The sequence below is a fragment of the Ceratotherium simum genome, chromosome 19 (assembly GCF_057802395.1).
Source record: "Ceratotherium simum simum isolate JZ-2026a chromosome 19, ASM5780239v1, whole genome shotgun sequence".
NCBI classification, from domain to species: Eukaryota; Metazoa; Chordata; class Mammalia; order Perissodactyla; family Rhinocerotidae; genus Ceratotherium; species Ceratotherium simum.
In genome coordinates this window covers 52278701-52300896 of record NC_141918.1, presented here as the reverse complement: position 1 = coordinate 52300896, position 22196 = coordinate 52278701, and the positions used below count along the sequence as shown (strand labels likewise).

The following is a 22196-nucleotide window of genomic DNA, read 5'->3' as shown; positions in this document are numbered from 1 at the left end:
ATAATAAAAGTTATTGTACTTGCTCTCATGTTGGTGGTGGGATTAGGATTTGAGCCAAAGACCGGAGCACCTAAAGACCACAGGGGAGGGACAAAATGGCTCTGGGTTAATGAGTGGGGATCATGAGGAAAGGTAAGGGAAGGACTTTTGGCCTGTGGCAGCTTTTGAAATCGGCTGAAAAAAGAAAAAAGGATTCCAAATGGAGGGTGGGAGGAGAGGAGAGGGTATTCTAATTGGAGGAAAAAGTGAGGGCCAAGGTGTGGATGCCTCCTTGTCTTTTTTGAAATTTACCTTAACACATTTGTATTTTTGAAAGAAAATGTGGCAAATACTGTTTCAGCAAATTTCTCATCTAAAATTAATAAAATTAATATGATAACCATATTAGTAGATTTCTAACCCTACTCCCCCCAAAAAAATCTTAGGGAGGAGGCAGGGAATTTGGTAAAGACTTGGGAAACATCAATGGGGAAAATAATCATTGCCAAACAGCATATTTATATAGAGAAAATGATTACATATCTTTTAGCCTGTGCCATGGTTCCCAGTAGTACCAACCAACTCGGACTTGGTTTCTGTCTTCTAAGCAGCTTGTAATCTAGTCTGTAGACTCAAGTATCATGGACCTATGCCTTAATATTTCATCTTAATAAATGCCTTTTCTGTCAGTTGCAAACCTCGCTTCTTAGAACTGGAGCTACATTTTTTTGAAGTCCTAGTTATATAACTGGTTCTAATCCCAGGAACGAAGTTCGAGGGCACACTGGCGATTCAAGGATTCTTTTTTTTTTTGTGAGGACGATCACCCCTGAGCTAACACCCATGCCAATCCTCCTCTTTTTGCTGAGGAAGACCGGCCCTGAGCTAACATCTATTGCTAATCCTCCTCTTTTTTTTCCCCTTTTTCTCCGCAAAGCCCCAGTAGATAGTTGTATGTCGTAGTTGCACATCCTGCTAGTTGCTGTATGTGGGACGCGGCCTCACCATGGCCTGACAAGCAGTGTGTGGGTGCGTGCCCGGGATCCGAACTCCGGGCCGCCAGTAGCGGAGCGAGCGCACTTAACCGCTAAGCCATGGGGCTGGCCCCTCAAGGATTCTTTAATATAGATTCTCCTAGTTCTCTCGTTTAAGGTTACCTCCTCTCAATTTTAGATATTGCCAAAGGTGGAAGACAATACTAAATAGAGGCTACTGGCTACAGTCACTCTTATACCAGCAGATTATAGTACTTACATAATGTATGCAAATGTCCATCTGAAATACATATGAAAAATAAATGAATTCTAAAGTTTGTTTTAGAAACAATAATGATAGTAATAGGTAATTTTGTTTAGCACTTTCTATATGCCGGTTAATGTGCTAAATTATTCTCATATATTTTCTCCCTTGATGGTCATTGAGACCTATGTGGTGGTGATGGTATTAGCCCCCTTTAACAGGGAAGGAAAACGAGGCTTAGAGAGTTGCCCAAGATCACACAGCTAGTCAATATGGAAGCTGGTATTTGAGCCCAGTGGACTTCAAAGCTCATGCTTCCAGCCCTTCAGCCATTTGGATAATTGCCCAAATGTGGGAAGGAGATCACTGAGAATTCAAAGATAACTCTTTACATCTCGCTTGTGGCAATAATATAACTAGTTCTACCTCATTGTGCTAAAAAGTTGCATAGATGGAGATGGAATATTGCAGTGTTAGGCAGAAAAAGAGCAGTTGAAATTTGGGTTTCTGAATCGTCTAAGTGTAGATGTTATATTAGTTTGCTAGGGCTGCCATAACAAACTATCACACACTGGGTGGCTTAAACAACAGAAAGTTACTGTCTCACAGTTTTGAAGGCAGGAAGTCTGAAATCCCAAGCGTCTGCAGGCTTGGTTCCTTCCAAGGCTGTGGGGGAGAGTCTGTTCCGTGCCTAGCTTCTGGAGGTTCGCCAGCAATCTTGGTGTTCCTTTGCTTGTGGCAGCATAGCTCCAATCTTCATGTGACATTCTGCCTGTGTGCACGTCTGCCTCCGTGTGCAAATTTTTCCTATCTTATAAGGATACCAGTGGTATTGGATTAGGGGCCCACCCTACTCCAGTATGACCTCCTCTTAACTAATTACATCTACAACAACCCTGTTTCCAAATAAGGTCTCATTATGAGGTGCTAGGAGTTAGGACTTCAACATATATATTTTGGGGGAACACAATTTAACCCATTACAGATGTCAAAGAAGGAAGCAATGTACAACAGATTAAATCATAGAAAGGATCTTTGAGTTGAACTGTAAAAAATTTATTTGGAAGACCAGAGCTGGGAAGGGCAGCTGGGCCAGGGCACATTAAAGATTTTATACCTTGGAGGGGGGCGCCCAGCTGGGCTGAGTTCAAATTCCAGCTCACTTGGTGGCCTTTGGCAAATTACTTACTTTTTTGAATCAGTAAAATGGTGATAATACTATAATATTGTTGTGAGGATTAAATAAAATTGAATCCTCATTTAAAGTGTTTATCACTGGGTCTGTGAAGTAGTTATTTCCCTTATAAAAGAACTTCATATGAAAATATATGGAAAGGGTCTTAAATAATACCTTTCTTCTGCCCTAAACCACCCAGCACTTAGTACAATGACTTGCATATTGGAGCCACTAAACTAATCTGCACTGAATGAATTCATCAGGTAAAATAAGATTAAAGAAGCATCTAGGTGGGGATGGCCCAGTGGCGCAGTGGTTAAATGCGCGCTTCTGTGGCCTGGGGTTCGTGGGTTCCGATCCTGGGCATGCACCACTCACCCACCGCTTGTCAACCCATGCTGTGGCAGCGTCCCATATAAAGTAGAGGAAGATGGGCACGGATGTTAGCTCTGGGCCAATCTTCCTCAGCAAAAAGAGGAGGATTGGCATTGGATGTTAGCTCAGGGCTGATCTTCCTCACCAAAAAAAAAAAGAAGCATCTGGGTAGATGGCATACTTACAGAAAGGCCATGCTGAGAACTACTGTCATAAGCATCCCAGAAATCCACTTTTAATTTGAAAACTTTAAAAAATGTCCCTACTTCAAACCATCATGCTGTATGCATTAAACTTATACAGTGATGTATGTCAATTATTTCTCAATAAAACTGGGGGAAAAAAATGTCCCTACCTTTGGGGGTAAAAATTAATATAATGGATGGAAATGGGAGCTAAGAAATAGGAGAAAACTCAAAAAATATTATCCTGCTGCAGCTCAGGAACATATAGGGCTGGCCTTGGCTTATGTAGCATGTAGTTTTAAACATACTGAAGAAAAATAGTGGTAGCCGAAGAACAGTTTGGGCCAAGGAAGGTAGAATCCTATCATATCAAGGAAAGACTCAAAGGAGAAAGAAAGAGAACTTGGTAAGAGGGAAGAGAATAACAAAGAAAATAAGAAAGCAGATGAATAAGAGTGGAATAGATTGATAAAGGCTATAGTTGCTAGCTTGTAAAGTTAATATGTAAGGACTTTAATTGGAAAACCCAGTTTATTAAGGGGAAAAAAAAAGTTATGTGGGAGAAGGAGGCTAGATTATTGTATAGCCAAGTATGAAGCCTATGTCAATACCTTATATATTTTGAGGGTTTTGTGTAATTCTCTTCTAAGTTTTCGTAAGTCTTACTAAGAATGTTTCCTCAGCCCTTGTTTTTATTGCTATCAGATTCTAGTCAGAGCTGTCTGGGTGCTATAGCTGCTCGCTACAGGGCTCATTCAGAATTCGTGGGAACTAAACATACTGAGGAAGATAATTAGAGATAGTACTTCAAGTTTATGAATAAACTAATTATAAACCAGCCACACAGGCCATTTACAAATGAAATAAAGAGTAGTGGCCAATAGAGCAAACCCTAAATTAACATTAAATTTGTTCACCTGGGGTACAAGGAGGACCTGAATGTGTAGGACTCCAGACCCCAATGCTGGAGACTGGGTCTGCTGTTTTCTGTGTAACGTTTCTTTGAAAAATGAGTCCTGATGCACGAACGTGTTTGATAACTGCAGTTCTTATTAGAGAATCATTGGAATGAAACCAAGACCACTCCTGTCCTTAGACCTACAGTACATTAAAGGAAAAGAGAGTCCTGTCATGTAACTGGTTCTAACCCCAACAATGAAGGTAAAGGGCAGACTGGTGGTTCAAGGATTCTTTGTACAAATTTCCTCTACCATCTTCTGACTCTGTCACCTTGGGCAGAGCACACCTAGTCTTTGGGCCTCAAGAACTTCATCTGCAAAATGAAGTAGGAGTTGAATGAGGTGCTCTTAAACACTCTTTCAGTTTGAACATTCTGTGTCATCATTTTGAAACAATAATTTTAACTTTCAGTAAATGTTGAATATCTACAAGGTCTGCCATATTCATTTTCTGATATCATATAGCTTCAGCCCATGACACTGGGCTGTAGCTGATGCCAGCTTCCCTCCTCTGTCTCCAGGTTACAGATGATCTCTATTTGTAAACGAGTTGTGGCTTTTTTATATTAGGACAAGTAAGCATGTTCACTGTAGAGAATTTGGATAATACTGTATCAATTATAGTTCTTTGCATGCAACAGAATGACCTATGGCCAACATAAAACAAAAGAATGAATTTACTGGAAAACTGTTGGATGGCTCAGAGAATAAAAGAGTTTGCTGTGCAATCAGATTTGGGGAATGGTAGGAAAAGGATGGTTCCAGGAATCTTGGTCACGGGAACTCATGAAAAATCTCTTAAGGCAGTACTTCTCAAACTATCTGACTGTCTGACTATCTGAGGATTTTTCGCCCAATTCATCACAGATTATTAACTAATAAAATACAAGTATTAATTACTGGAGGTTCTGCAAGACTAACCATCTTGAAGATAACAAATGTAAGTCTAAAAATTTTTAGAACAACTACCTGAAGACACTGGAGGATCTCCATTCTCACCACTTCTGCTCAACTTTTTACTGCAATAAAGTGCAATAAAGTAAGTGAAAAATAAAAGCATAAATTTCAGAAAGGAAGAAGTAAAACTTGTTCATAGATGACATGATTGTTTATGTAGAAAATCTAAAAGAATCTATAAAACGACTATTAGAACTAATGAGAGAATTAGCAAAGTTGCAAGATATAAGATTAATATAAAAATTAATTTACTTTTATATATAATCAGCAGGTGATTGGAAATTTAAATGTAAAAAATCCCACTTTAATAATTTCTAAAACTAAGATATTTAGGAATAAATTTGACATAAGGCATGTAATACCTCTACAATGAAAGCTGCAAAACATTTCTGAAAGAAATTGAGAAGATCTACATAAATGGAGAGATGTACTATGTTCATGGATTAAAAGACTCAATGTCTGTTGGACGTCAGCTCTCCCTAAATTGATCTATAGAGTCACAAAATCCCAATAGAAATCCCACCAAGTTTTTTGGAGAAAATGAGAGTTGATTCTAACATTTCTATGGAAATTCAAAGGACCCAGAATATTCAGCCTGCTCTTGAAAAAGAACAAAGTTGGAGAATTTTCACTACCTGACTTCAAACACACCAGCTCTTGACATGTGATGGAAGCAAGTGAGGGGAAGAAGCTGGCACCACCTAACATCCCTCTGGCGAGGGTGGCAACATTTCGGGGGAGCAGGGACGAGGCTCTCACTACGTGTCTTGTGCCTGCCTCCAGTGGTGTTGGCAGCACATGCTGCAGATGTGGGATATGGACTGGACCACTTCTGTGCTGTGACTGACGTTAGGCACGTAGCCTCTAAGCAGTGTGTATGGTCCTCCTGATGATTCTATGAGCCACCTAATGATCTATGATAAATTCATTTTCTGCTTAAATTAGCAAAAGTTGTCTCTTTTAATAGCAACAGGGAACCCTGATTGATACAAATGCTAGGAAGAAAAATAAAGAGGGATGAAGGGACAGAGGCTTATGGGATAAGAACGAACTTCTCTGAGGAGGTGGCGTTTGAACAGAGACCGTATTACGCCCCTTAAGTTTGTCAAGACAAATTGTTCCATATGTGTATATATGTCTGGATGAGCATACAGAAATATGCATAGATAACTGTGTGAGGCTGATAATGGTTCCCAAAGATATGTCCACATCCTAATCCCTGGAACTTGTAAATGTTACCTTATTTGAAAAAAAGACTCTGTGTCCATGTGATCAAGATCTTGAGATGACAAGATCATTTTGGATTTTGGCTCAGGGAAATTGATGCTGAACTTGATACCGCTCAAGACAAGGTTGACATAAGGGAAGCCATACTGTAGAAAAGAAACCCTATTGTAACTTTGAATGACCTCTGATTAACTAGCCCAGACATGCTATGTGGATTTTATGGCCCCTCCCAGCTGCTATAAGTTGATAACTTTGTTCTCTTGAGTTCTTCAGGAAGGTGATGACCCCCCGCCCCGGGCAGAGAGTCTGTGCTGACAGCTGTCATCGAGGACAACTGGAAGACCAGGATAGAGGGCATTGCTCTGGTCTCTGCTGCATATCCAGTAAAACCAAAGACTGTCAGGAACTAAGACCGGATGTCTGCCCCCACCTGGAGGTCAGAAGGGTGCCCCCACCCAGAGACCAGCTGCCTCCCCGACCCGGAGACCAGCCCCGTATATAACTGGCCTGTAGTCTTTGTTCTGTAAGATGGTTCTTTGAGACGTTAGTCGGCCATCTTCCCCCTTGCTAGCAAGCTGTAATAAACTGCCCTTTCTCTGCCACCGTCTTGCCTCTTGATGATTGGCTTTTGTCTCTCGGTGAGTAGATCATGCCCTTTGTGCGGTAATAAACTTCTGGCCTGCAGGCCTGTGTTGTTTTAAGCTACCAAGTTTGTGGTAATTTGCTGCAGCAGCCACAGAAAAATAATACCACAATATATTCAACCGTAACACTGATGATCTGGAGGGAGGGTGGGAGGTAGAGGTTAGAAGCAGAGAGAAAGCTAGGATTATGAACATATATGTCACAATACCCTTACTGTAAATTGAAGTAGATGGAGCGAAAAGAGAGAGTGATGATAAAATCGAAGATAAAAAAAATAATAAATAAGAGGACCAGTCTAGGTAACCCAACATCTGCATAAAGAGCAGTCCAGAATGAGAGAACGAAAAAAGGGAAGTAATCACCAAAGAAATAATTCAAGAAAGTTCTCCTCTGCAGTTGATGTTAGATTGGAGACAGAATGTCGAGTAAAATGAGATTGGAGAAGCTGGCAGGCATTCGATCGTAAAGGTTCTGGAAGGCCGCTTAAAGGAACCTTTGCTGGAACTAATCCTTCTGTTTAGAATGGCTCTAAAGGCTCTCCTTACCTACCTGCCCACCAGGAACTTTTACAGAACCTTCAAGACCCGAGGTAACATCACTTCCTCAGGAAGCCATCCTGGACTCATTTAGCCAAAGTAAACACTTCTTCCAATATGTTTCTATTATAGAACTCATTGAATTATAATAAATTATTAATCGGTGTCTGTTTTATCTGCTAGAGGGAGGTATGCTACTCGAGGGCAGAGGCTGGATGGGCCTCATTCACAATGCCTGACTGGCACAAGGTGGTAACTCGGTAGATTTGTTTTGCCTTGGCCCCACATCAAGAAACTCCCACTCCTCAAACTTGAACCCTTCCCAAAGAGTAAATAAGGTGAAGATAAGTGAAGCCTCTATCTTTTCGCGCCAGAAAATTGTGAGGGTGAGAGTAAGGCAGCAGCCTTCACGATGGCGTGCCCAGCACTTCACACACCTTCTCACCAGTCTCACAGCCACCCTACCGGGTCGGCGTTCGAAGCCCACTCGCGCAGGTGGGAAACTGACGGTATCGCCCCAAGTCACAGTGTGTAAGCGCCCGGGAGTGAGACGCAGGCGTCTGCCTGCAGAGGTCGCGCTCCCGCCGCTCCGCCCTGCTTCCTCAACATTCGCTATGATTCCCGCAGTTTTCTACTCCAGCGGCTTCCCGTCAGTGCATTCAGTCCCGGTTTACTAACGTCGAGCTTCAGTGATGACAGACACTGCATCATTTACCCACTGCGAAAAAGAACTCACTCTTAAAAAAAGAGTCGGTCTGAGCCTCCCTTTCTAATTCACACGTGTCATTCGGTGTAGGTGCGCCCTCCCATTTCTGTGTCTACATAAGCTTCCTTTCTTCCCTTTAGTAGGAATAAACTGTACTCATTTTAAGGGAGGGGCTTCAACTACATGGACTATAGACTCGCGCCCCGCCGCCCCCCCTGTTTTTTAATCCTCCTACAGAATGGAAAAGGAGGCGGCGGAGTATAATAAAAGTCTGTGTCTTTAAAAAGCAAAGGGCCCCGCCCCCGCCGCGCCCCGCCCCTCCCCGCCGGCCCCCCGGGGCGCCGCTGCTCCCCGTGGCTGCCCGCGGGCACGGGATGCTGGAGCCCCGCTGACCGTCGCCGCCCGCGGGGCCGAGGGCGCGGCCGAGCCCGCGCGCCTGGAGCGGAGCGGCGGCATGGACGCGCCGGGGGACCCCGAGGGCCCGCGCCCCCCAGCAGGTGACCGGGAGCCGCGCGGCGACCGCCCGGGGGGCTGGGGTGGGCCGTGGTTTGGCTTGTGTCGAGAGGCCTGGCGGTGGGGTCCGGGTCAGCGGCTCTCTCCTCTCTGGAAGGGGCTAAAGTGCGGTCCGAAGGCCCTTTCCTGAGCCCTGCGTTTCAGGACTGTGCGTGCGTGTCAGCATGCCTTCAAATGAGACAGCCGTGGCACGGACGGGAACGTGACACCTCGACACCTGCTGTCCACTGCCGACCTCCTTTTAGCTTTCTCTCAGTTCCCTTCCTCATCCAGCCAGAATTTGACAGAGATTCTTAAGACTTCCTCATGTTGCACAGATTTCTTTTTCCTGGACTGCTGTGGCAACCTCTGAAAAATAGAGCAAATCAAATATATTTGTCTTACTTAAATTTCTTTTTTCTCCAAACCGTTTAACTTAAAAATAGCTGATAGATTTTCTGGATGTTTGAAACTGAGTAATTGATCTGGTGTCTTTAAGTTAAATGAAAACTTAGTCCTGGGTAAAAGTATTAAATTAATCGATGCAAAAGACCAGTAATCAGTGTAAAACATGTATTGATTTACGGGTTTGTGGGACTTCTCTTTCCAGGAGCACACCATCTAAGTATTCTCCTGCTTACACTTCCCTTTCAACTGCCCTAGAGTGCTAACTCAACAGCTTACATGATGTGCGTAAGACATTATTGAGTGCATGTAGCGTGTGAAGCTAGTAACTTACGAAATTACATTATACTTCAGAGAGCTGTGCCCTTGGGAGATCACCCTGTTCCCTCGGCCTTCTTGAAAGAAAGGTGAAGGAAATAGGTCTTGTGGTGAAGGCAAACAGATCAGATGGTTTGATAAATTCTGCACTGAAATTCTAATAAGGAATTGTATGTAAATGAAAATGATATGTTTTCAAAATTGCAGTGATGGACAAGGATTGTGTTACATTTGATCAAATGTGCTATATTCAAATTAGCCTTTATCTCAGCAAATGTTATCTTCAGATTGCATCCTCTGTGCACAGCAGTGACATCTGTGTGCCTCGATCAGTGGTGCCAATTACATGCCTGTTTGCGTTCAAGGTGATGGCTCCGCAGGAAGTGCACAAGAGACACCCCGGCGGCTTTCGAGAGAACAGCTTTTTGTACTGATATCCACAGCCTCCCTTAACTTGGGTTCCATGATGTTCTATTCTATCCTTGGACCCTTTTTCCCAAAGGAGGTGAGACATTTTTGTATCCTTTTGAACTCTTAATTTTTAAAAAAGCCTTTTGAAATATTTCATTTTACGGTATGTAAAATGTAAAAATCTGCATATAGTGAAGATGATATATAGAACTTCAACAAACAGAAGACTTCTTACAGAATATTTGATACTAGAAAAGAATCGTCAGAAAGAACATCATCTTGGGAGATAATTTGCCTAAATATAATTGCCCTTCTGAGGATTACTTTTCTTACCATTCGGTTCGATTAATCTTTATTTAGTTTCTGCAACTGAAAAAAAAGGGAGTGCTCTGAATAACTGAGATTTTAGTGTTACTGCAAAAGATCTATGTTAAGACAGTAACTCTGTTTCCTGGAGTTTTTGGTTTGTCAATATTTTGGAATTAGGAAGACACAGCCCACTAAATTCCCTTTTCTGACTTGAATTTCTTTATGGAATCTAGTGGCAATGTTTGTGCCAAGGTGGAATTCTGATAAATATTGGTGAGTTTCTTCTAATCATAACCTTTTATATGGTGTTAGGGTCTATTGATAATGGCACAGACCCAAAGGAAATAACCCCTAGAGAATCCACCTGGAATCTGGAGGTCCATGGGCTATAGTGCGGAGGGAATGGTACTGGCTTGGTGGAGTGGGGATAATGTGCCATATGTTTTCCGTGGTGCTCTCTGCCCAAGCCTTCACTCACAAGCACTGGCCCCTCAGTCCTCTGACTGCTTTGATAACATGTAGTCCTTCATTCTGTGTGCTACAAAAGAGGATAAAAATGGCCTCTGTGCTAAAGCGACAGCATGACTGGACCCATGCAGTGCTTTTTCATTTTCAGGGTACTTTCCCCCACATCTCTCCCATTTGGTGTCTGCAGCAACTCCATGAGAGAGGCGGGGCGGTGGGAATCTATTTCATCAAGTTGCAGATGAGGAAATAGACTCAGAAGCTAAGTGTCTGGCCCCATTCACTTGTGTTTACTGAATGGGAGTGGGAGGTTTAAGGACTTCCTGCTCTAGAGTATGCTTGGCTTTGGATGTGGTAGGGCAGAGAAAAGATCAGGAAGATGTCCCTCTCTTGTCTGTCCATTGGGAATGAAAAAATACGAAAAAAAAAGTTGCAGAGTATTTGGACAGTCTTCAAGAAAAGCATGTCCAAAATGTTATGAGACTCTGGAGAAAGGAGAAGGGGTGGTACTGACGGGGACTTGGCAGGATAGGGCTAAGGTGGGTCTTGAGAAGTCGTACTTCTCAAGGTGGACGACAGAGGCAAGGCTGTTGTAGGAAACAGCTGGAGTTGGATATGGGATTAGCAAAGTAAATGGCATGTTCTTGGGGAACAGCAGACGACTTGATGTGACTCGGGCCTCCAGTGGGGTGAGGTCTGAGAGGAGGCAGAGATCTGATGAGGCAGGTTGGAGCTAGAATGCAAAGGTCCTTCCATGCATGCCACAGATGTCATCAGTGAGAAGTCATCAGAGGTGTTTGGGCAAGACAGAGTAGCCCGACCAGATTTGGGTTTTGGAAAGAAATAATGTTGGGTGGGAGCCTGTGTAATTAAGATGGAGAAGAACTGGAATAAGTGAACCGACCAGTTAGAAGGGCATTTCCTGGCTCAGCTGGAACTCAGTGAGTGCAGCTAATGTGTGTTCCCTCCTAGTGGAACAGACACAAACTTAAACCAGGTTGCGGGTGTGTTTTTTAAGTTTTTGATTTAGTGTTTTGCTTACAGGAGGGAAGTTGAAGCAAGGAAGACAGAGGCAGGAGAGAGAACAATCTAACTTTGGAAGGCATAAATATGAAGATGGGCTCCTCCTTTTCATGTCTTATTAAAGCCATATGATTGACAAATGCACCTGCAAACTTACCCTTCCTCCTGCGTGCTCTGTCACTCTTCCTATTAGCTAGAGTGTTACAGGCAAAGGAAAAACAAGGCCCTTCTTCTTAAATTCTGGTGCAGGATTCCTGTTTCTACTCATCCTTTTTCTGGCACCCCCTCCTTTATCAGAGGATTACATGTGAACTTGCTTTTCATAGCTGTTCTTGCTTTCCTAATGTGAAGCAAGATCCGCGTTCCAAAAGTGATACTCAGCTGCTGCTGTGGTGTGTGATTCTGGGACATCTTAAGTCACCATCCTGCTTCCATGGGATGTGGGAACGTGCAGAGATGGAGACTGTCATGGCTGCAGTGACCACGTGACCTTTGCAAGTCTGCATCCTCCTCTGTAAAGTGGGGCCAGCTAAAAATGCATCCCTTGTTTAAGTGTTGTTAGAAACTGTGTAAAACAGCACTTAATAGAGATTCTGGCTTTTAGTGAGGGTTCCGTAAATGTTAGTTGCTATAACTATTATATATTTCCTACCAGAATCTAGAATTAAATACTGATCAGATTAAGTAAAGAACATAGATAATGTGACCTGACCAGTGAGTGTTCTTTCTATATCTTAATTGACTCCTTTGATAATACCTTCCCTTTGAGCTACCTGTTTTAGTTTGCTGGGGCTGCCATAGCAAAGTACCACAAACTGGGTGGCTTAAACCACAGAAATTTATTGTCTCGCAATTTGGGAAGCTATAAGTCTAGGATCAAGGTGTCGGCAGGGTTGGTTCCTTCTGAGGGCTGTGAGGGAGAATCTGTTCCAGGCCTCTCTCCTTGGCTTGTAAATGGCTGACTTCTCCCTGTGTCTTTTCACATCATCTTCCATCTGTGTGTGTCTCTGTGTCCAAATTTCTCCTTTTCATAAAGATACAAGTTGTGTTGGATTAGGCCTCACTTAATGACATCATCTTAGCTTGATTACCCCTGCAAAGGCTCTGTCTCCAAGTAAGGTCACATTCTGAGCTACTGGGAGTTAGGACTTCAACATATGAAGTTTGGGGGACACAATTAAACCCCTAACTCTACCTGACCTTTGTGTCATAGAAGTGTAGACTTCATGTTCCAGTCTACAAACACCATAACCTTGTGCTAGGATGCCACTAAAGGTATCTTTATAATGAGATCTCTCTTGTCACCACACCATTCTCTCATGTGGTTCTTAGCAATGGAAGGGGAACGGCTAATTCTAAACGGGCTTAAATCTTGCCTAAGCAGTTCCTACAGTGCTGTAGGTTCAACCTCTGTGCTTCCTCCCACCACCAGGCACTTAGGGACCACATTTCATTTTGGGCGGTGGGGGGAGGGGGCTTCCTAAAGTTTAGCCGAGAACAATAGAGTTCACCTATCTAGCTTCCTGTGGTATTGTGCTATGAGAAATGTAGAGTTTATTTAAAAAGACGTAGTCTGACGTGAACAGAACAAATTTGAAAAAGACAAGGATTGAATGATGATAGTAACTTTACATAGGAGTAAATTTTTATCTTAAAATTATAGTTAGGGAGAAAAGGTAAAGAAATGCGATTATGGCTGTTGTAGAGAATGGATTTTGAAAGGTGTGGGGTGTGTGTGGGCGTGCGCATGCATTTCTGTATTAAGAGTAAAGTTATCTGTGAAAGAGCTGAGGCTCTGGTGAAAGGATGAATCTAAATTGGATCTTCTGACCGTGAATGTTCCCTGCTGGCTCCTGGGTCCAAGGCCTGACACATGGAAGGAGCTCAGTATATGACCGGTGACTGCCTGAGAGGACGGGGAATTGTGTATTTCACGCTTTGCACTTCATAGTGTGCCAACTGGCCAATCCTATCTTAACAAAATTAAACTCGTATTTTAACTCCTTAAGTGGCTACAGCTACAACCTGATGTAAGAATCTACTATATTTCCAGGGTTTAAAAAGTGTTTCAAACCTTATATCTTTGTATGGGAATTCAGTTGTACATCATGACTAATAGTAGCATTTGAAGTTCAAAAGAAGTGATTTAGAATAAATACTACGTCATCTGGAGCAAATTGAGGAGCTCACTGACAGAATAGGCTATGAACATTCATAGATATCATTGATGGGTGATAAACTGCTCTTGTGTTTCAGGAGCACGTGGAATGTGGGAGCAGGAGGGCATCCTTCATCTGTATTGTTGATGTCAGGAAAGAAAACCGTCTTCTCCAGATCGTCAGGTAGTCAGTATTGATGTTGGAAACAGAAAACTAGACTGAATGGGCCGCAGTGTGACTCATATACCAGCTCAAGGAGTTTCCTGTTCTTGAGTTTTTTGACTGGCGAAGTGTTTTTGTTTTTAGTGGAATTTGATCCTATAACTGAATGTGATACCGAGTAGGAAAACGTCTTCCTCCTGTGTGTTTCTCCTTTACTCTCACGCTACTGCCACATTCACAACACTTTTGACACCAGATGTGTTGTGGGGGGTTCCTACATCAAGCAGTTCTCTGTGACACCAGCTGGGTGTCCTGCAACTCAGTTCAGTTCTGACACTAACCAGAGTTAGCCCAGCCCCCACAGGTTAAGGGCTCAGTTCCGTGAGATTGTTCCCCTGCCCCCACTTCAGATGCCAGTTGCAAGTAGTAGGTCTCCAGGTTACTCACAACTTCTGTCTGACTTGTCTATAAATCAGAGGTTCCCATGACCCCACCCCCCCCAGCCACCTTGGATTCAATTATTTGCTAGAGTGGCTCACAGAACTCAGGGAAACACTTACTTGATGCTTGCTGGTTTATTATAAAAGGATATTGAAGGGGAGGAAGACTATCCTCTACCCATTCTGGGTCCTTTCTGGCTGGGCTACAAATTAAATTGACATGAGACCAAACAGCAGGAGAAAATCAAACAAAGTTTAATCACATGTATACATGGGAGAAACCAGGCAAACTGAGTGTCTCGACAAAATGACCGAGGTTCTCTTCTTAAATAGACTTAGGTAAAGACAAAGGAGGATGTTGGGGGTGGTGGAGTCAGCTATGGGCAATTACCAGAAAAGCACTGTAAGGTTATTATGCAGACTCACCTTCTGCATTGATGTTTCTAGCGATGAGGTCGTCACCCCCCCCCCCCCCCCGCCTTCCCAGTAGAGAGAGGGAGATATCTTTACAAATGGAGATTTCCCTTACAAATGTAAATGTTTGGTAAACAGAACTTTGATAAGAATGGGTTTAGCAAGGACCCTCCCAGTCTATTGCTTTTAGGCATAAGTTTGGGGGAAGGTCAAAGTTTCTTTCAGAGAAAATAATCAAGGTAAAGAGACATATTTTGAGGTGGCCAATTTTGATCTCCCACAATATGATAAAGGAGACAGATGAACATCCAGATGGAAGAGGTGCATAGGGCCAGGTATATGGGAAGGGGTGTGGAGCTTCCATGCCGTCTCTAGGCATGCCACTCTCCCAGCACCTCCATGTGTTCACCAACCCAAAAGCTGCCAAACCCTACAGGGATTTTTATGGAGGCTTCATCATGTAGGCATGGTCAATCATTAACTCAATTTCCAACCCCTCTCTGGAGAATGAGGCATGAGCCTGAAAATTCCAAGTTTTTAATCATTTCTTGGTCTTTCTGGTGACCAGCCCCATCCAGGAGCCCACCAGGAGTCACCTCATTAGAACAAAAGACACTCATGCCACCCAGGAAATTCCAAGAGATTTAAGAGCCCTTTATACCTCGTAAGCAATAATTCTCCACTTCCCCCTCCCTGAAGCCTCTGACAACCACCATTCTATCCTCTGCTTCTATGAGTTTGACTATTTTAGATACCTCATATAGGTGAAATTATGCAGTATTTGTTCTTCTGTGAGAGACTCATTTCACTTAGCAGAATTTCCTCAGGGTTCATCCATGTCATTGCAATGCCAGGATTTCCTTTTTTAAGGCTGAATAATAATCCACGGTATGTATATACGACATTTTCTTTATCCACTCATCTGTTGATGGACATGTGGATTGTTTCTAGATCTTGACTATTGTGAATAATTCTTCAGTGAACATGGGGGTACAAATGTCTCTTTGAGACCCTGCTTTCAATTCTTTTGGATATATACTCAAAAGAGGGATTGCTGAATCATATGGTAGTTCTATTTTTAATGCTTTGAGGACCCTTCATACTGTTTTCCATAGCGGTTGCTCCATTCAGCTTTCCCACCAACAGTGTATAAGGGTTCCAATTTCTCCACATCCTCACCAACACTTGTTATCTTTTGTTTTTTTCCGTAATAGCCATCCTAATAGGTGGGAGATGATACTGTGATTTTGATCTGCATTTCCCTGATGATTAGTAATGTTGGGCGCCTTTTCATATACCTGGTGCCATTTGTATGTCTTCTTTGGAGAAATGCCTGTTCAAGTCCTTTGCCCATTTTTTAATCACTTTCTTTGGCTTTTTCCTTTTGAGTTTTAGGAGATTCTTATGTATTTTGGATGTTAACCCCTTGTCTAATAGATGGTTTGCAAATATTTTCTCCCATTCTGTAGGTTGCCTTTTCACTCTGTTGATGGTTTCCTGTTCTGTGCAGAAGGTTTTTAGTTTGGTTTAGTCCCATTTGTCTACTTTTGCTTTTGTTGCCTTTGCTTTTGGTGTCGAATCCAAGAAATCATTACTAAGACCAGTGTCATGAAATTACCCCCCTATGTTTTCTTTAAGGAGTTTAACAATTTCAGGTCTTATGTTTAAGTCTTGAATTCATTTGAGTTGATTTTGTGTATGGGGTAAGATAGGGGTTTAGTTTCATTCTTCTACATGTAGATATCCAGTTTTCCCAGCACCATTTGTTGTGGGTACTATCTTTTCCCCATTGTGTGTCCTTGGCACCCTTGTGGAAGATCAAGTGACTATATATGTGAGAGTTTATCTCTGGGCTCTCTATTCTATTCTGTTGGTCTATATGTCTGTCTTTATGCCAATACCATACTGTTTTAATTACTATAGTTTTGTAATTTATTTTTGAAATCAGGAAGTGTGATGCCTGCAACGTTGTCCTTCTTTTTGAAGACCATAAAGCTAACAGTTCTTTACAGGGATGGTGAGTGAATTATTTTCATGTCAAAGACTATGTTTTAATATATATTCCCTTATTTCCCCACCCAGTGTATTTTAAAATAATAATTTTTGCAATTGCTACACAGATAAAGGTTATAAGAAGATGATGCTCTGATCTAATAGCTCCATTTTTCCACATTGGAAAATTTATCTTTCAAACTTTGTTCCCTTTTCTATTTCTTTAAAGGCTGAAAACAAAGGAGTCAGCAATACAGTTATCGGTATGATCTTTGGATGTTATGCTTTGTTTGATTTGGTGGCATCTTTGGTGTTTGGAAAATATGTAAGTATTAACATTCATATGCACATTTTAATTTTTAAAAATTGTGTAACGAGTTATCTAATTTACTAGTCTAGAATTTTCATTGATATAGAATTAGCCACCATTACATTTTATGACTTGTGCCACTGTTCACAGTTCCATTCTTAGGGTTGATTGATTTTTAACTTCTTCCACGTTTGTAAGAAATGTATGTTTTCATTCTGCTAAAGAATTATTATATTATATTAACTGTACATATCTTTGCCAAGTCTTATATGTCCTGATACAGTGGATTTGTTTATGTGGATATAGACTTGTGGCAGTTATCAATTTACCACTCTTCTTTGACATTTATTATAGCTTGTACATATTGGAGCAAAATTTATGTTTGTAGCAGGAATGTTTGTCTCAGGAGGAGTTACAATTCTCTTTGGGTAAGTCGTGTTCGGATATGTTGGGAGCTTGAACAGATTCATAATCTATCTTCAGTTTACGTTGTTAATGCATTCTTGACGTCAGTCAGTACCATTGATTGTTGAGTGCCTGGCATGTGACTAAAGGCGAAGGGAGTTGGGTGGTGCCGAGAGCAGGACAAATGACATTGATCTTAAGAAAAGAGTCCTCTGGGGGATCACCGATGAGCTGGCTGCTGAGTCTATTTATTAGGACTCCTGTGACTGTGAGTGACAGAAACTTAATGCACTTTTCTGAGTCACAGAAACTTTTTGGCTTAAGCAAAAAAGTGAGTTTCTTACCTAAAGAATCAGTGGAAGAACATCAAGATACAGATGTTAAAATAATGTCATCAGAAGTCTTTCTGGAGTTCCTGGTTTTGCCTTCCTCTTCTTGTGCTGTGCTCTTGGATAAACTTTCCCCTTGTGGTGGCAGTGTGGCCCCCAGCAGGCCGCCCACAGGCCTCCTGTGGGAAGAGAAAGCCACTTTTCTAATAGCTTCTGGTAGAGTTACAGAGGGGAGCCCCACGGGCCTGATCCTTTGTTGATGACTCATCCCCGCATCAAGGTCTCTGTAGCTGAGGGCGAGAATCCTCTGACTGGTCAGGCCTGAGTCACCTGCTCACTTCTGAGCAGGGGAGCAGAATGGTTCCCCTCACTGCAGTTTCCAGAAAAAGAGAAAATAAGTGCCAGAGGCAAAATAGCTATGGCAGTTCTTAAGCTTGGAGTCCTGAAACCAGCAGCACAGTAGAAGAGCTGACGCAAGTTCCTGGGGACATCGATGATCCAGAAGAGTATGGCAAGGTTATAATGACGTAAGCTCAGGGAAGCCTTCCTATCAAATTCAGTGTCTTCTTTTTTTTTTCTTTTTTTTTGGGGGGGGTGGAGGGGAGTCTTCTATTTTCTGCCTTTATTCTTTTTTTTGAAAGTTTGAGCCCCACCACGGGGGAGACCTGAAACCAGGAAGTCTTTCTTCTATGTGGGTTCTTGTCAGAGTGATTCCACATATTTCAAAAGACCTATTCAGTATGATCCTTTAGGGGACCAATTATGTCAGCAGAAAAGCACAACGAAGCTGTTGTTGTAACTCAAATTGTTACAGAAAAAGGTAATTGCTTTCTAGTGAAAGTGTAACCAAGCAACTTTTTATAAAATTCGTAACCTGAAGAGATTTATTCTAATAACGGTGAGGAAGGTACTGCTCCTTTCAGTGAGTAGAGTTAAAAAGGAAAAAAAATAAAAACCAACTTGGCGTTTGCAAATTGTCTTATTCTTTTTTAGTGTGTTGGACCAGGTTCCGGAAGGACCAATGTTTATTGCTATGTGTTTTCTAGTGAGAGTTGCAGATGCAGTAAGCTTTTCTGCAGCGGTAACTGCGTCATCCTCTGTCCTCGCAAAGGCCTTTCCAAATAATGTGGCTACCGTAATGGTATGTATTTTATACATTTTTCCTAGTTTCCTTTTAGTGTAGGCTGAAGTATTTGTTTGATTTTCAAGTTAAAGCTGGGGCCCGTTCTTCTGCTTTCCCCGACTCTGTGTCTTTGTTACGTTTTACCCCGATTTCTACTTCTAGCAGCAGACTGTCAATCAATGTACCCATGGTCTGACTTAGGTCTCTTCCTGGGCTTGGAATCCCTGAACGGTCAGTTTGACAGTAAATGTGGTCCAACGCGAATATTCTTTTTGCCACTTTTTTAAAAAAAAAAACCTCCCTAGAAGTATTTTGCTCTCTCTCTGAAGCCTAGATTGGGTTGGGACTGTCTGAACATTCCTCTGCTTCAGAATAGAGTTATCCCTCGTGGCCGGACACTCAATTTATACTAGAGTCCCTCCTCCACTTCTCCCGGATTCGCAGAAGGGGTCCGAGAGGTCATCTTGGAGTCCGTACCTGCCTATGTGCTGTCGGTCTGAGGACTGCCCTCTTATTTTGCCATGAAAATCCGGAACCTGGTAGCATTGGATTGACACGCACTCTATATATGGCCTGGAAGCCTAGACATTTGGCATTAGGGACAGACCAGATTCCAGTCCGAGCTCCGGCTGCCGCCTCCCCGACCCGAGGCAGGCTCTCCCACAGCTCTCTCCTCTGGACCCATGCGTCCCTGAAGGACCCGTGGTCTGCATATCAGACCAAACACCACCCTCCAAGCGTATAATTGTCCTCTAGACCTCAGGGTCTAATCAGCCTACTACCAAAGACTCCCTCATTTACCCACATTAATGCTATGGTTTGAAAGTTTTGACCATCAAATAAACTACTGGCTGTGTAGATAGTTAGTTCTTCCCACTTTTTTTTATTAAGCGTATGTATAGAGTCACATGGGCTCATTTTAGGTTCTGTAGCCGTTTGGCATATAGTGGTGGCCATTGTGTTTACTGTTTACATTTCCCAAAACTAAATTTCTCAAGAAGGTTTAGAAGAACACTAGTCTGTTGACATGCTTTATAAAACAAGGTTTTGTGGGTAAACACATTTGGAATGTGGATATACTGTCCTCCAACTTAGAGACTTCCAGTTCCCATTAGAGTTTTAAGGCTCTGAGAAGTTCTGTAGTAGAGATGATTTATTTAATGTTCCACAGCTCAGTTTGACTGTGGAACCATCTCTTGACTCCTAAAGAGCTGGTGTTCTGTGAAACACTCTGGAAAGTGCTGCCCAAGAAATTCCTCTGATGATGGCAACAGTCCATTGGATTTTCTGATCAGCAGGGGAAACCAGTTTTGCCGTACCAAGTTTCTGTATAAAATTATAACCAAAAGCGGGGCCAGCCCGGTGGCGCAGCAGTCAAGTGCGTGTGCTCCACTTTGGCGGCCTGGGGTTCGCAGATTCGGATCCTGGGCGAGCACCGATGCACCGCTTGTCAGGCCATGCTGTGGCAGCATCCCATATAAAGGAGAGGAAGATGGGCACGGATGTTAGCCCAGGGCCAGGCTTCCTCAGCGAAAAAGAGGAGAATTGGCATCGGATGTTAGCTCAGGGCTGATCTTCCTCACAGAAAAAAAAAATTGGGCAAAGTACTTGAATAGACCTTCCTCCAAAGGTATACAAATGGCCAACAAGCACATGAAAAGATGCTCATCATTAGTCATCATCATTAGGGAAATGCAAAAAACCACAATGAGATACCACCTTACACCCATTAGGTGGCCACTATTAAAACAAACAAACAAACAAACGAACAAAACCAAAAAAAATTATAGCCAAAAGCGAACACGTCTAGCATGGTAGTTGATCTGGATGGCCTGACTGTGATTCAATGTAGAATTCCTATATTCTTTATGAAACATTGAAAGTTATTTAATGGACACTTTTGTGTCCTCCGTGAGGTCTAAGGGTGTAAGGTTGCAAGCCATGGGTCTCTGTTGAAAGCCTCTCAAATGGTGCAATTTCTGTAATAGTTCGGTAGTAGTAAACTATTTTTTCCATAGCACTAGAAATTTGTTTATTTTCACTTTAGTTAACCAAAAAAAGAATTTTATATGTACAAAATTCAAAAGTTACAAAAGGAAATATAGACTGTAGTGAACGTATTCTATATATTACCATTCCTCAGCCTTAGACACAACTGTTGTCCAGGCTCCCAGGCCTCTATCGCCCTCCCAGAAGGCAACAGATATTACAGGTTTCTTGCAGAGTGATTCGTTATGTGTATGTACGCACATGTACACACACACACACACTCTCACTGAGAAAGAGCATGGTTCCCTCCGCCTATTTTCTTTACGGAAATGGCAGCATGCTCTATACACTGTTCAGAACCTTGCTGATTGCAATAACAATGAAATCATCCTGGAGTTCTTTCTATACCTGTAGATGAAGAGTTTCTTACTTTTTACTTCTCTTTAATGGCTACATAGTACTTCACTGTGTGGGTGTAACCTAGTTTATTTGCATGGTTGATGAGTGTTTAGATTGTATGCATCTTTTGCTGTTGCAAACAGTGCTGCAACGGATAAGCTTGAACATAGGCCGTGTCACACCTTTATGGCTACACTTGTAAGTTAAATTCCCAGAAGTGGCATTCTGGGTCACAGAGTATGTGGGTTTGCAATGTTGATGGATTTGCCCTATCGCCCTCCTGTATTCACTCACCAGCGATGTATCAGAGCGCTTCTTTCCTCACATCCTTGGCAGCACAGTGTTTGATAGGTGATATGTAGACATTGTATCTTGTGATTTAAATGTTCATTTCTTTTAAAAGTAAGAGGGAGCTTCTTTTTACATGCTTAAGAGCTATTCGTATTTCATTTTATGTGTCAGGTCTATATATGGTATTTGCCCATTTTCCTACAGGGTTGTTCATTTTTTTTCTCATTGATTAGTAGTAGCTCTCTTGATATATTTGGAAAATTAGTCCTTTGTCAGTATTTTCTCTCTTTTCATTTGTCTTTTGATGTGTTTTGCCATCGATAGTTTTTTCTATTTTCATGTAATCAGGTTTATTAATCTTTTCTTTTGTGTCTTCTAATTTTTTTTGTGTGTGTGAGGAAGATCAGCCCTGAGCTAACGTCTGATGCCAATCTTCCTCTTTTTTTTGCTGAGGAAGACTGGCGCTGAGCTAACATCCGTGCCCATCTTCCTCTACTTTATATGGGATGCCGCCACAGCATGGCGTGACAAGCGGTGCATCAGTGCGTGCCCAGGATCCGAACCCGGGCTGCCAGCAGTGGAGCGTGCGCACTTAATCGCTGTGCCACGGGGCTGGCCCCTGTCTTCTGAGTTTTTATGTCATAATTAGAGAACCTTTCCTACCATAAGGATTAAAAAACAAAAAAAAATGCCAAGATTTTATTTTTCTAGGACTTTTATGATTTTGATATGTATATTTAAATTTTTGGTCTATCTTGGGTTTGTGTGTTTGTGT

At 42.3% G+C, this 22196-nt stretch overlaps 1 protein-coding gene across 2 annotated transcripts in view; it reads left to right on the top strand.

Annotated features, from left to right (window-relative positions):
- The first annotated feature begins 8439 nt into the window (after positions 1 to 8439).
- The window catches only part of SLC18B1 (solute carrier family 18 member B1), a 28134-nt gene continuing 14377 nt past the window's right edge, over positions 8440 to 22196 (top strand). Inside the window, exons 1-5 of one of the 2 annotated variants that reach the window (XM_087444129.1) lie at positions 8440 to 8482; positions 9566 to 9705; positions 16805 to 16900; positions 17240 to 17313; positions 18613 to 18760. In XM_087444129.1, coding sequence (XP_087300255.1) covers positions 8440 to 8482; positions 9566 to 9705; positions 16805 to 16900; positions 17240 to 17313; positions 18613 to 18760 — 501 coding nt within the window. Of the gene's footprint in view, positions 8483 to 9565; positions 9706 to 16531; positions 16601 to 16804; positions 16901 to 17239; positions 17314 to 18612; positions 18761 to 22196 lie in introns of those variants that run through there. The other variant, XM_087444130.1, reaches the window with a different exon arrangement.